Genomic DNA, 14,354 nt, shown 5'->3' on the forward strand with positions numbered 1-14,354 from the left:
TCTCTCTCCCGCCAGATTGTATCAGGATAGACTGTAACCTCAGTAAGTGGTTCTATGCATTTTTACACTTTTCCTCTCTCCCCTTTGCCTCTTATTCTTCTCTTTGTCTTCTTTTACTCAACTCATTATCTGTTTATTTATTTTTTATGCTCTGGGATCTTTTAATTTGCCCATTTTATGTTTTGATTTATAATAATTTTTACCTTATAACCTTGTTAAAAATGTCTGTTTCTCATCTGTTTCCCTTTTCTACTCTTGTAAATTACTATTTTTAACACGTCACTTCATTTTTCTCTTTTCTTTCATCTTTGCTTTCCTCAGTAAGATTCTGCTCCCTTTTTCTTTCATATATATTAGTATTGTTTTCTGTCTCCCTCTCTATCTCTGAACCACACACATGCACACATACTGATCACACTACAGACCCATGTAACACAGCCAACCCCCACAATGTCATTCTGGGTACTAAGACATGTATCAGGCAATATGTGCAGGCAGTTTCAAGGACCCCCTGCTGGGGCATTATTGCTGGAGGGTCTGACAGCAAAAGCTAATATTAGTCATGATTTGCAGTGAGAGTGACAGTCTTTGTTTACACAATCAAAAACACTGCCAAGGTAAGTCACAGTGTACCCAAACAGAGGAGAAACCGCGTGTGTGTGTGTTTGAGCGTGTGTTTCATGTTCATGCTCATGTGTTCTTATGTGTCATTTTGTGTTCATTTGTGAATATGTATGTATCCAATTTTTAAAATCACAAAAAGACTCACTGTTATGGGCTGATCTGATTGCCTTACCTTTCATCAACATACAGTCACTTCACCAAAATATCTGATTGCTTTTGCATCACTGTAGTATGGAACTGTTAAATGCTGTTCAATACTATTAACACACACAGGGTAACATTTAACACACCAATATGTTCTGCAACATTAATGCTTAAGATCAAACATCTTAATTCAAATTCTTTAAAGAATTTTACGCTTGATACAGACCTTTACTACTTTATTTGAATGTACAGTGTGTTTCCTATTAAATTTTAACATATTTAGAAATATATATGATTTGTGTATGAAGCTTTGTTCGTAAAAGAGAGACATGGATCAGTACTAAATAATTGGAGAATTACTCTACAATTACATTATGTCATTTATTTAGTCTTTCCTTAGGTCAACCTAAGCAATGACTGTAGCTCATTAAAAACCGTTTAAAATGAACAGTCTGTGGTCTGATGGTATGCACATCTGACCTCCCGCTGACCTGCAGCAGTGGTATGAAGACTGGCAATTCATGACATAGTGGCACCCCCGCATGCTTGAGGCAGGGGGCGATGATGTGACATATGGCAAGCACAAGGCACCAAGTTGTGCCACAGCTAATGTCACGCCCTTCCTCTAAAGATAGGCCGAGAGATTTAGGGTGATAGGGTGATAGAAGTCAAGCCCTGCAGCCATCACTGGTGGTATCACCTGTAGTCTGTGAGTCATTTTCATCACACCATAGACCCCTCTGCCTCTGGCTGACACGAACCTCAAACAAAACAGGACTGGGCCTGTGTGCTGTAGGTCCACTGATGTACCACATGCTATGGGTCAGCAGGATGTTTATTTCGAGAATGCCATGCATTCTCGAATCTGTATCTGTATCTCATAATTAATGTATGTCTTTAGTAACCAATGCACTCATGGGTTCAAATGCTAGGCTCCTGTGTAAACATACTGGATGTGTTATATTAATAACATGGCAATATCATATCTTTGTTTTGCATTACATTGCGTATGACCATGGGGGAAGGACAAAGGGTTGTATATCTCTTACAAAGACTGCAAAAATGTGCATTGTTTCAGGGTGGTGCAGCAACAGCTGTTATCCTAATGGTTCACTGCATTGAATAACATTTCATTTTAATATATGTAATTCTTTTCCTGAATAACTGGTGGGAAGTGAGTACTGTGTCTCAGATAACGCACAACCTTCCTGCTGACGTTTTTAAAAGATGCATTTAATTTGCCAAGGAACAATTCAAATCTTACAAAGAAACTCCAACTGCTAAACTGCAGGGCTAAAACTGTGTCAAGCCCCTCCTTAATCAATTATACATAGCAGCAAAATATATCACATAGATCAAGCCACCTGAATATAGAGAATGAAAATGATGTCCTGGAGCCTTCCAAAGTATGCAGTGGAAGGCCTGGAGAAGGGCTTTTAAAAGCATTTTAATTAAATTTCCTACCTTGTGGTGAACACTCACATATGAAAAACGTTTTCTGATTTATAGGTAGTGTGCATAATCCAGTAGCCTGAGAAATCTAGTGCATGAAACAAAGTTTCAATGGGTTCTTTATTTAACTAAAATCAGGTTGATAATATTGAATACACTGCATGGTTACCAATGCAGTGGGATGCATCTGGGATGCAACTAAATTGCATCCCAGATAATTACTTTTATTTTGATGTTACTGTGCAATAAATTATTTTTCAGAAATTAGAAAAAAAGGTGTTTGCAGATATAATGTTGGTATTGCATGTTGAAATAAATTTTGCCAACATTTCTCTGTTAAACAGGAATTAAATAAATACTTATTATAAAATCAATAAAGTATTATTTTGAAGCATGGATAAGCTTCAAATAGAATGAGATTAAATGTTGTTGTTGTTTGTGTGTATGTGTGTTTGTGAGAATGTATGTGAAATAGAATTCTGAAGACAGTGTGCAGGAAAGCTTGCGTTATGTGTCTGCTTGCACCCTTAAAATTGTTTAATGAATTTCTCTTATTCACTGGAGTGTGTATTATAGTGTTCCCTCTTTCAACAATGGTTTGCTAACACTAGATTAACTTGCCAGTTCATCAACTATTCATTGTTGAAGTCCCTCAGAAGTTCATAGGAACAGAGGCATTTACAATAAATGTTATTTATTTCAGGTAACAATCGAGATGTTCAGAAAAGATAATTACAAAATGTACACAAGTAGAGTACCATACAGCATTAAATGTACATTAGTACTTTTCATGTCTGGTGATCAGTGAATTCCTGGAGAGTGTTCTGTACATGGAGGCATAGCTTCAAATGATTTTTTGGTCCTCAGAGAAGACATACAGAGAGTAATATATAGCAAAGAACTTGAGAGGTGATCGGGAAAGGGAGGGAGAGAATGAAAGTGTGTAAAGTGTGAGAATGAGGGAGTGTGGTAATATGAAGTTGTGAGACAGAATGCAGAAGTGCTACAGACTACAAAGCTTGACACGGTGAGAGGAAAGCGGATGGAAAAGCATTGTTCGACAAACAGCAGTAAAGACTCAGAGGCAGACAGGATGGAGACAGAGGGAGACAACCAGATAAAGATCGATGATCCCTCTCTCTGGGAGAGAGATGAGAGAGTTATAACAGAATAGTGCAGAAAAAGTGGGGTAGATTTAAGGGATTGCAGGCTCAATGTTGTCTTTTGTCTATTTATTTATTTGTGTATTTTCCTTATTCTCCTTGCATTTTTCTCTCTCTATGTGACTTGTGACAATTTAACTGACTGCATGAGGTGAATTGTTCTCTTCTCTGGTTCATTGTAACCAAAACATACAGTACAGGCCAAAGGTTTGGACATACCTTCTCATTCAATGTGTTTTCTTTATTTTCATGACCCTTTACATTGGTAGATTCTCATTGAAGGCATCAAAACATATTTTTGTTATGTACTTAACAAAAAAATGTGAAATAACTGAAAACATATATTCTAGTTTCTTCAAAAGAACCACTCTTTGCTCTGATTACTGCTTTTGCCATTGTCTCGATGAGCTTCAAGAGGTCGTCACCTGAAATGGTTTTCCAACAGTCTTGAAGGAGTTTGCAGAGGTGTTTGCCCCTTTGCCTTCACTCTGTGGTCCAGCTCACCCCAAACCATCTTGATTGGGTTCAGGTCCGGTGACTGTGGAGGCCAGGTCTCTACATTTTATTAAGTACATAACTCCACATGTGTTCATTCATAGTTTTGATGCCTTCAGTGAGACTCTACCAAATAAATGGTCATGAAATAACGAAAACACATTGAATGAGAAGGAGTGTCCAAACGTTTGGCCTGTACTGTACGTCATGCCACTTATCAAGACTTTTCAGTATATCTGAGTATAGCCAATTATAAGCTCATAACATGTATGACAGTTAACTTACTGATCTGAGATGTATTACCTTCTACCAGTCAACATCTGCTGCTGATGCTGGGTCATTTACCTAATGCCATTCAGAATCTATGCTCCAGTTGTGGCTCATCCTGGTGGTGCAAAGGTGTTAGGGGCATCATCCTTCTTTTTTAATTAGTACTCAGGGTCATCAGGTTCTCCAGTATGGCACAGCTGCAACTGAATTTTTCACATAAACCAGGGTGTGATGATGCTTGTCATTGCTCTGCTGAGGACAGCAGAGACAGGATGAGAGACAGACTGCCTGCCCCTCTCCAACAAGCCTGTTTTTTCATAATTAACCCTTTTTTCATATGCACACACACACACACACACACACACACATATACATACATACAGTGGGAAAGTATGTAGACCCCCTTAAATTTGTCATTCTTTGTTATATGGCAGCCATTTGCTAAAATCATGCTAAAGTTCATTTTCCCCCATGAATACACAGAGCACCCCATATTGACAGAAAAACACGCAATTGAAATTTTTGCAGATTTATTAACAAAACAAAACTGAAATATCACATGGGCCCAAGTATTCAGACCCTTTGCTGTGACACTCATATATTTAACTCAGGTGCTGTCCATTTCTTCTGATAGTCCTTGAGATGTTTCTACACCTTCATTTGAGTCCAGCTGTTTGATTTATACTGATTGGACATGATTAGGAAAGACACACACCTTACAGCTCTCAATGCATGTCTGAGCAAATGAGAATCCTGAGGATCTGCCTGGACTGCTGCACTTTAGGTTCCTAAGAGCACAGTGGCCTTCATAATCCTCTCAGTTCAAGACATGAAAGCCCGCATGGAGTTTGCTAAAAAATTATGAGATCAAGATAGAACTTTTGGCCTTAATTCGAAGTGGTATGTGTGGAGAAAACCAGGCACTGCTGTCCAACAGTGAAGCATAATGGTGGCAGTATCATGCTGTGGGGGTGTTTTGAAGCTGCAGAAACAGGACTACTAATTGCAATCGAGGAAATGATGGATTCAGCCAAGTGCAGGGATATCCTAGACAAAAACATTCTCCAGAGTGCTCAGGACCTCAGACTGGGTTGAAGGTTTACCTTCCAACAAGATAATAACCTTAAGCACACAGCTAAAATAACGGAGTGGTTTTACAACAGCTCTGTGAAAGTTCTTAAATTCCTCAGCTAGAGCCCAGACTTAAACCCAATTGAGTATCTCTGGAGAAACCTAAAAATGGCTGGCCCCCAACATTTACCATCCAACCTGCTAGAAATGGAGAGGATCTGCAAGGAGGAATGATCCTCAAATCCAGGTGTGACAAACTTGCATCTATCCCAAAATGCTCTGTATTAAATCACAAGGAAAGCAGATAAATTCATGTTGGTTTTTCTTTTCATAGCAAGAAATATTAATATTTTGCAATATTTTTTCTTCCTCCATTTCTGGCACCAACATAATGGATAATGCCCTTAGCATTTGTCAATATTGCTTATGCCATGGCCCAGCACCATTTGTTAGCATGTTGGCTCAATGCAGCATAAGCTGTTTACTGCATTCATTGTGTCAGCTGGTGCAATGTCATCTAGAAAGAATTCATCTGTTGGTATTATCAACTCTCTTGAGAATGGAGTGAAATGGTGCATTTTGTAGAACAAATAAGGTGGTGATGAATGTTTGGTGAGCAAAGTCAGTGGAAAAAATTTGGATTCCAGAAGATAAAAAGAGAGGAAGTGGGAGGTTCATTTGGCCAATTGACAGAGAAAAAGATACCCCTCTCTTTAAATATGTTAGCAGCTAATTAAAACAGGGAGCTAGAAAATATTTGTAGATTAGTTGGCAGATTTTTCTTTCTTTACACATGGTCTGAAAGATAAAAGAGGATGATTCAGTGAAGAGTTGACGCAGATACTGGTTGCATTGGAAGTGAGGGAATTTGCATTACTCTTTGCAAACAAGACAATGGACCTTAGCCAAAGCTGGAACAGATGGCAAAGGAGAAAAGGGGCACAGGAACTGTTGGAAGGCAATTCACATACTTTGTTTGCCATTACCCACGTATGTGCTGCATCCATATCATTTAAGCATTTGTGCTTCTGAATGCAGCATGCATTCACACACATGCAAAAGAAGGTTTATCACCAGAGAGTTTTCCATGCACCATCCTCTGCACATTGCTGACTCCACATTCTGAATTATACATCCAGACAATCTATGCTCCAGATGGCTGCCAATCTCCCAATTATGGGATTTGCAGGGCTCATCAGGGCAGGGGGTAAGAAGCAGAGAAGGGCTGAGAGCAGGCCTTTACAGTGCCCAAGATGGGGACTAAAGCTGGAGTGATGGAAAATAGGAAGTGGGGCCACCTCTGCCACTGGTGAAGTTAAGGTCTGGAATTAGGGCAGGCTTTTTTATATACTTTTTGGGTACTTTTTAAGTCCAGCATTCTTTATTAGTGCCGGTTCACTAAAATGGCAATAGTTGGTATTGGTTGTAAAGCATTAGTATTTATTTATCTTATGCTTTACATACCACAGATATTTACATTTACAGCATTTATCAGACAATCAGTAGATACAGGGAAAGGCCCCCTAGATTAACTTAGGGTTAAGTGTCTGCTCAGGGACACAATGGTAGTAAGCGGGACTTGAACCCGGGTCTTCTGGTTCATAGGCGAGTGTGTTACCCCTAGGCTACTACCACCCCAGATATTTTTCATTCTGGCACATGCGCCTAGTTATATTACCAATCCGGTTGCATATAGAGGCCTAAGAGGAAAGGTTTTCCTCTCTTGTTTTTGCACCATTCACTCAACTTCATGACCACATGCACACACAGAGCATGCTCTGTCAGCCTACATTAGCCCTCATTTGTTATGCTGGCATAGAAGCATACCTGTCAGCAAAGATACATGCCCTTCCAACATGCCCTTTTTTATTTGCGCCATTTTTCTTGCCTCCTGAGAGTGGGGCTGCTGAGCTACAAATTAAGTAAGGACAGGCATGTAGGTAAAGTGTGATTGAGTGAGACAGGCAATGGGTGAGTTGAGGGGAGAGGTTTTCTTTCAAAACAGCATTTTAATTAGACTGCCATGGAAAAAGACCTTTTTCTGTTCAAATGGTTGGTCATCATAATTGTGCTTGTCTCCCATATGAGTAAAGAGGGCATACTGTTCAACCACAAGCAAAAAGACAAGTATTTGCGTTCTCTTCAAATATTCTTCTGTTTTTATTCCTAATATCTATTTGAAGTGCATATGTTTAGATTTTTATGACAGCAGTAGATATGCTAATTATTTAAATGTATAGTTGACTATGTATTTCTGCTGCATACATTATGTTATATATGTTCTTTAATGAAGTAATCAGGTCTACAATAACCACATCCTTTGACTTTTTCTTTGCTCTTTTTATACACAACCACGTGGAAGAATGACTCCTCCTCTGACCTTGATCACTGGTTATTTAGCACTCTGCACTGACTCATCTCCCAGAAGCCATTGCCTTGGCCAAGTGCTAGGCCAGTGTCATTATGCCAGTGCCAGTCACACCACATTTTGGTGCTACAGCACCAGTGATGGCATCATGAGTGACATTCCCTGTCTCCCTGCCTGATTTTTCTTTGTTCCATTTTGAGCTGTCTTAAGCAGCATTTGTCCTCAGGCAACTTGCAGACCTAGGTACGGCCTATTACTCTCTGCTGTCTTGTGGTTGGGCCCATTGCCTGGATATCGCCTTGTGATTCAGATGCAACACAGTGGCAGGGCAGTGAGCCTTACAATGCCTTGTTCTGGATTAAGGCAGTAACATTTAGATTTGTTTATCTTTCAATTTTCTCTCAGTTCTTTTTTGCACTCTATAAATTTCGTGTTGACCATGGGACAAGGTGTTGATGACTAGAAAGATCTCAACAGTGAACTAAAACTGTCTCTGTTTATTAAAACATACCATACATTATATTATGTTCTTTAAGACTTGACTTGACTTTACTTTACTTTATTTAGCAGACGCTTTTATCCAAAGCGACTTACAAGAGGAAGACACCAGCAATTCTCGTTTGATTTCTATAGAATATTGAGTTTACAAACTAAGAGCCCTGATAAGGCTCAACTTGTCAGCGAGGAGCATGCTCAGAGATTGTTAGGTGCTTGACGAAAAAAATTTTGTATTGTTTGTGCAATGTGTACGCATGTGCGTGTGTAAGTGTTAGATTTGTCTGTAATACTTTTTGAACAAGAGGGTTTTCACCTGCCTCTTAAAAGTGCTGATAGTCTCGGCTAGTCGTGTGGAGGAGGGCAGGTTGTTCCACCAGCCAGGGACAACAACGGAGAACAGAGATGATTGGAATTGGAGACCCCGTGAAGAAGGAATTTTTAGTCTCCTTTCATTTGCTGTTCTGAGAGAGCGTGCAGGAGTGTAGCTAGCTAGCTATTGTATTGATATAGGAGGGTGCAGTTCCATTTACAGCCCTGTAGGCAAGCGTCAAGGATTTGAACTCAATGAGAGCAGCTACTAGGAGCCAGTGGAGAGAGATGAGAAGAGGTGTAACATGGGTGTATTTTGGCTGATTGAAGATGAGACGGGCTGCCACATTTTGGATCATCTGGAGTGGTTTTATGGTGACTGCAGAGGCTCCAGCCAGGAGAGAGTTACAATAGTCGAGTTTGGAGATGACCATTGCCTGGACGAGGAGCTGCGTAGCCTGTTGCAAGAGAAAAGGCCTAATCTTGCGACTTTAAATCAGACTTTAAATCAGACTTTAAATCAAGGGACAGAGATTCTTAAGTATTACATGCAAAGAAGCAATTAAAAGTAATATAGGTTTGTATAGAGGTTTTCGCCAAATCAGCATATTCTGTGCAAATTTAAATTATGTTTTGAGAACGTCATTATTCGTAGCAAATATTTTTTGTGTTGTTTCTGGTTATGTAACTACAATATTCAGGAAATTGCCTATTTAAATCCAAATATTTCGCCAAAAGTCAAGTATATGATCCATGATCTAAGAATAAAACACACATTAAAAACAACAATGTAAAGCATCACAACCTTTGATCCTGGGCTGCATCTAGTGTAGAGTAGAAAAACTACAGATGACAGGTTATTGATGTGTATTGTCCATTAATTGACAAGTAGACAATGGTCAGTGGAGTAGAGATGCTCACCTGGTAATTATTGGTTAATGGTTGTTGTTGCTTTTCTAATTACTTGACATTGGATTTTTAGAATGCATTCCAACACAAAGAAGGACACGTTTCTGTTGGTCACAAAGGCTCAACATGTCTAATAAGGATGCATGCTGTCTGTGCAAACAAAAAGGAGTGGAGATGCAGCAACATGTTGCGTGAAATAGAAGAGAGAAATAAGGTTTCAAAGACACCCCCTGGAGACTGGGGACTGCACACATTGTTAGTATTTGAGTGGTTTGGGGAGCAAAGAAACTGAAGAATAAGCAAACAGAGTTTCCTATAGCCTCTTACCATTCATCAAAGCCCTTACTCTTTTGTTTTCACCACACATGCTGAATTTCTCTGTGCATTTTCATTACACAACAACTGTGGACTAGCTATGTACCAAACACCTGTTAGTATCAAATAAAGAGAGACCTGCTTTACTGCTTTTGTTTGAGTAACATATGTCTGAGTGTTGAGGAAAGGAGCACACTCATCTATTTTTATTCATAATGGCGCACCCCTTCAGCATGAAGCAGAAATCTTTACAGACTGCATATAATCTGTTTGACTGGTTTGCTCAAGGATCTGTGTTATTTCAGGAAGGCCTGCAGGCAGACAGAAAGGACCCCTCATCACTATTGTTTACAAGCTCATTATTTTCTTCTGTAATTAACATTTTCTAAGCTGTTTGGCAAATGTCCAAGTGACATTCTAGCGGGGGCATATCCTCCCCACCCCCTGTCTTCACCTATTCAGCCCTGCATTGACATTACGTGATTTAATAGAAAGATACAACACCCAGAGGTCAGTTTAGAGTGGCCCTTTCTCCCAGAACACGTGAGGCAATTATGCTTTGTCATGAGCAGATGTGATTTCCAGTCTCCTCTTTTCCAGACCTCCATGAAGACACTTTGACACTGTCATGTCTGATATATGTATGGTATGGAATATGTGACTTTATTTAGGAAATGTGAACTCACACATTCTATTCATAATGTCAAGGATAAAAAAAAAATGTGTCTGCATCAGTGTAATCAAAACTCATATAAAGGTCAGAAATCTGTATGTATTCCCTGTGTGTTGTTTTTGAGTGTGTGTCCATCATCTCTGGCCTGGCTGTGAATGTGTGAGGTTTCTCCTCTCTGATCTATGGCACCTGCCAGATGCCAGCTGCGTGACAGGGCTCTTCTCCCACAGGTAAAGGACCAGAGATGCTCTACGCAGGGCAGAAGCTGAACGACAATGAGTGGCACACAGTGAAAGTGGTGCGCAGAGGGAAAAACCTGCAACTGTCTGTGGATAACATCACTGTAGAAGGTACAAAACTTGCTTTTCCATCAATTGCCCTCTATCTTGAGGCAATTGTATGCACAGACACCAAATAATAGAAACATAGTTATCTAAGTAGTTGAATAATTGTCCCAATTGGACCTTTTTATTTTAAGCTCTCATAGCAGCTAATAACATGTGACCATGATTAAGCATAATTTCAAAATAGTCTGTGATCTTGCATAGAGTATAATCTATTTTGTAGTAGAGGTTATCTGAATAGAAATATTTCATGCTGATGACACTGAAGTGTTTGTACAAAGCACATATATAATCATTTATAAATAAATATTTTAAATAAAGCAATACAAGTTCATTAGAATGCAATATAAGACTAATAACATCTGACAATGATAGACTATTTTTGAATGATGCTCTATGATCTTGCATCTCAGGATAAATATGTATGCATATATGCATATATGTTCAATCATTCCAGCTTTATTTTATTTCAAACATACACTGAACAAATTAACAACACAACACTTTTCTCCCAAGATCTAAAATATTTTAGCAAGGATATTGAACAGTTGTGCCTTAGACTGCCCACAATAAATGGCCACCATTTGCCTCATGCAGTTTAACACACATACATCGCATAGAGTTGATTAGGGTGTTGATTGTGGCCTGTGGAGTGTTGGTCCACTCTGTGCTAAATATTGGCTGGAACTGGAACACATTGTCATATATGCCGATCCAGAGCATCCCAAACATGCTCAATTGGTGACATGTCTGGTGGGAATGCTGGCCATGCAGAAACTGGGATGTTTTCAGCTTCCAGGAATTGTGTATAGGTCCTTGCAAGATGGGGCCGTGCATTATCATGCTGCAACATTAGGCTGCAAAGTGCCAGATGCCATTGAATGTGAGCATTTGTCCTCTCAAGTCAATTAGATGGCAAACTGCAGTCAAGTCAGGAGCCCAATGAGGACAATGAGCATGCAGATTAGCTTCCCTGAAACTGTATCTGACAGTGTTTGCAGAAATTCCTTGGTTGCTGTCCGGGTGACTGTAGCTATCATGGAGATGAACATGCTGGATGTTGAGGTCCTGGGCTGGTGTGGTTGTACATAGTCTGCGGATGTGAGGCTGGTTGGATGTACTGCCAAATTCTCTGAAATGATTTTGGACTGCTTATGGTAGAGAAATTAACATTAATTTCACGGGCAACAGCTCTATTAAACATTCCTGCAGTCAACATTCCAATTGAACGTTCCCTCAAAAGTTGCGACATCTGTGGCATTGTGCTGTGTGATCAAATTGCACATTTCAGAGTGGCCTTTTATTGTGGGCAGTGTAAGGCAATCCTGTTCAATATTCATATAAGCACCTTGATATGCCACACCTGTGAGGTGGGATGGAATGAGAAGTGCAGACTAACACGGATTTAGACAGAATTGTAAATAATATTTGATTGTAATGAGTCTTTTGTCTATGTAGAAAATATTTCAGATCTTTGAGTTTAGCTCATGAAAAATGGGAGCAAAAACAAACATGTTGTGTTTATGTTTTTGTTCAGTGTAATACCCAGGAATAACACCGTATTAATTAATAGGTTCTAAGACAGACTTCTTATACACCCTCCTATATACACAGAATAATAAAGATGTCATTTAAATCCATTCTGTTTATGAAAATCTATTAAAACCACATGTTTTTGATGTTGGGTTTAAAGTGTTCAGAGATCTCTGTGTCTCACAATGATGTAGAGTGTAACCACATTTTGTCACCTCTCACCTCTAACAGGCCAGATGACTGGTGCCCACACCCGACTGGAGTTCCACAATATCGAGACAGGCATCATGACAGAGCGCCGTTTCATTTCGGTGGTGCCTTCCAACTTCATTGGACACCTGCAAGGGCTCACTGTCAATGGTGTGCCCTACCTGGATCAGTGCAAGAATGGGGACATTTCCCATTGTGAGCTTAATGCTCGCTTTGGCATGCGCCACATCATTGCTGACCCTGTGACTTTTCGAAACAAGGGCAGCTACCTGGCACTGGCCACATTACAGGCGTATGCTTCCATGCACCTCTTCTTCCAGTTCAAGACTACCACCCCCGATGGCCTACTGCTCTTCAACAGTGGAGATGGCAGCGACTTCATAGTGGTCGAGCTGGTCAAAGGGTGAGTGTCTATAAAAATGTGTACAGAACTATGTAATAAGGGATTGCGATATTAATTGAACAGAATAGACTCTACTTTGTAGTAGTGGTTATACATATGATGAACATAATAAACACTTAACAGCCAAGTTATGAAGTCATAATTTAAATGAATTGCTCCAAAAATAAGACATAAGCCACATTTGCAACAATAAATACTAACACTTAATCCTTAGCTTCTTCATGAAATAAATTGTGATCAATCAGTTTTTCTTCTGTCCATAAGTCAGTAATGAAATTAGTGGTATTTTTAAAGGGAATACTGATTTTCATTAGTATTAGTAAAAATAAGTTTAATTCCAGACATTCACAATTCACTTGATTTACTAAGCCTGCGCACATTTTATGTAAATTCCCTGGACCTCACACCTACTGGCATCCTGCTGAGCTCCATTGCTCTCTTGCATTTGTTCTGAAAACACACCCATTACCAGTGAGGCCTGGCACATTTGCATTTGTTAGCTTAAACCAACCAATATGTGCCAATATTTCCATGAATCGGCAATGGAGTTCCTTCGCTAGAAGACTCAAAAACAATTTTCTTTTGCCTGTCCACCCTGTACATGCCTTTTACAAAATGTAGGCATTCACCGCCATTGCAGACATACTTGGTCTCCAACTCCGTGGCATCCAGCTGCCATCTCAGCACAGTTCTTGAAGCATGTCCAAATGCCGGAGATTGCAACAAATTTGTCTGTTTTCACCCGTGTTCTGTCGTGTGCCCTTGTCATCAAATCGAAGGTGTTGCATAATTGAAATGAATCAATCTTGGGCCATTGTCTTTTTGATTACTGGCACCAGAACGTTTTCTGACCAGTAATCCACAATGGCACCAACAGGACACATGATTGCTCTTACAAACAGAATTGAAATGAATGCCATTAGTTCATGAATTGCCAAATTCCAGTCGGGCTCTGTTCTGCGCGATTGATGGACTGTACACACCCTGATGGTCTGCAGCATTCCCACGTCTAACATGCATTACATTACATTACATTTACATTTACAACATTTTTCAGACGCCCTTATCCAGAGCAACTTACAATCAGTAGTTAGATGGACAGTTCCCCTGGAGCAACTTAGGGTTAAGTGTCTTGCTCAGGGTCACAATGGTAGTAAGTGGGATTTGAACCTGGGTCTTCTGTTTATAGGCGAGTGTGTTACCCACTAGGCTACTACAACCCTATGCAAAGGAAGCTTTGGAGCATGTTTGTAATTTTACGCTGTTGGAAGATAAACAAATAGAGAATGGTACATTTACATGAACATCATTCTATATGGGTTTATATAAATATCATATGTACTATGACAATGACAAACCTTCAGAGTGGGTCCAGCTTTTGCAGTGAAGCATGAGTGATTTACTACTGCACTGGGCACTCCAATGGTCTTCTCTGCAAATGCAAATGTACCAGCCCTCACAGGTAAAGATTAAGTAGAATCAAGCTGAAGACCTGTGAAAATCTCAGCCGGGGTGAAAAACACCTCGGACCTCGCACCAGAAAATAAAAATGTCAGTCATTCTAGTGTTAATA

General features: G+C 39.7%; 1 protein-coding gene across 4 annotated transcripts in view; it reads left to right on the forward strand.

The window, feature by feature from the left end:
* Positions 1-19: 19 nt before the first annotated feature.
* LOC114786960 (neurexin-2-like) overlaps positions 20-14,354 on the forward strand; it is a 196,735-nt gene continuing 182,400 nt past the window's right edge. For 3 of the 4 annotated variants that reach the window (XM_028974605.1, XM_028974634.1, XM_028974624.1), the window contains exons 1-3: positions 20-42; positions 10,522-10,641; positions 12,400-12,781. In XM_028974605.1, the coding sequence (XP_028830438.1) occupies positions 10,536-10,641; positions 12,400-12,781 (488 nt within the window). In that variant the 5' untranslated portion in view covers positions 20-42; positions 10,522-10,535. Of the gene's footprint in view, positions 43-10,384; positions 10,642-12,399; positions 12,782-14,354 lie in introns of those variants that run through there. The other variant, XM_028974614.1, reaches the window with a different exon arrangement.

This window comes from Denticeps clupeoides, chromosome 1 (genome assembly GCF_900700375.1).
Source record: "Denticeps clupeoides chromosome 1, fDenClu1.1, whole genome shotgun sequence".
In the NCBI taxonomy this organism is placed as follows: domain Eukaryota; kingdom Metazoa; phylum Chordata; class Actinopteri; order Clupeiformes; family Denticipitidae; genus Denticeps; species Denticeps clupeoides.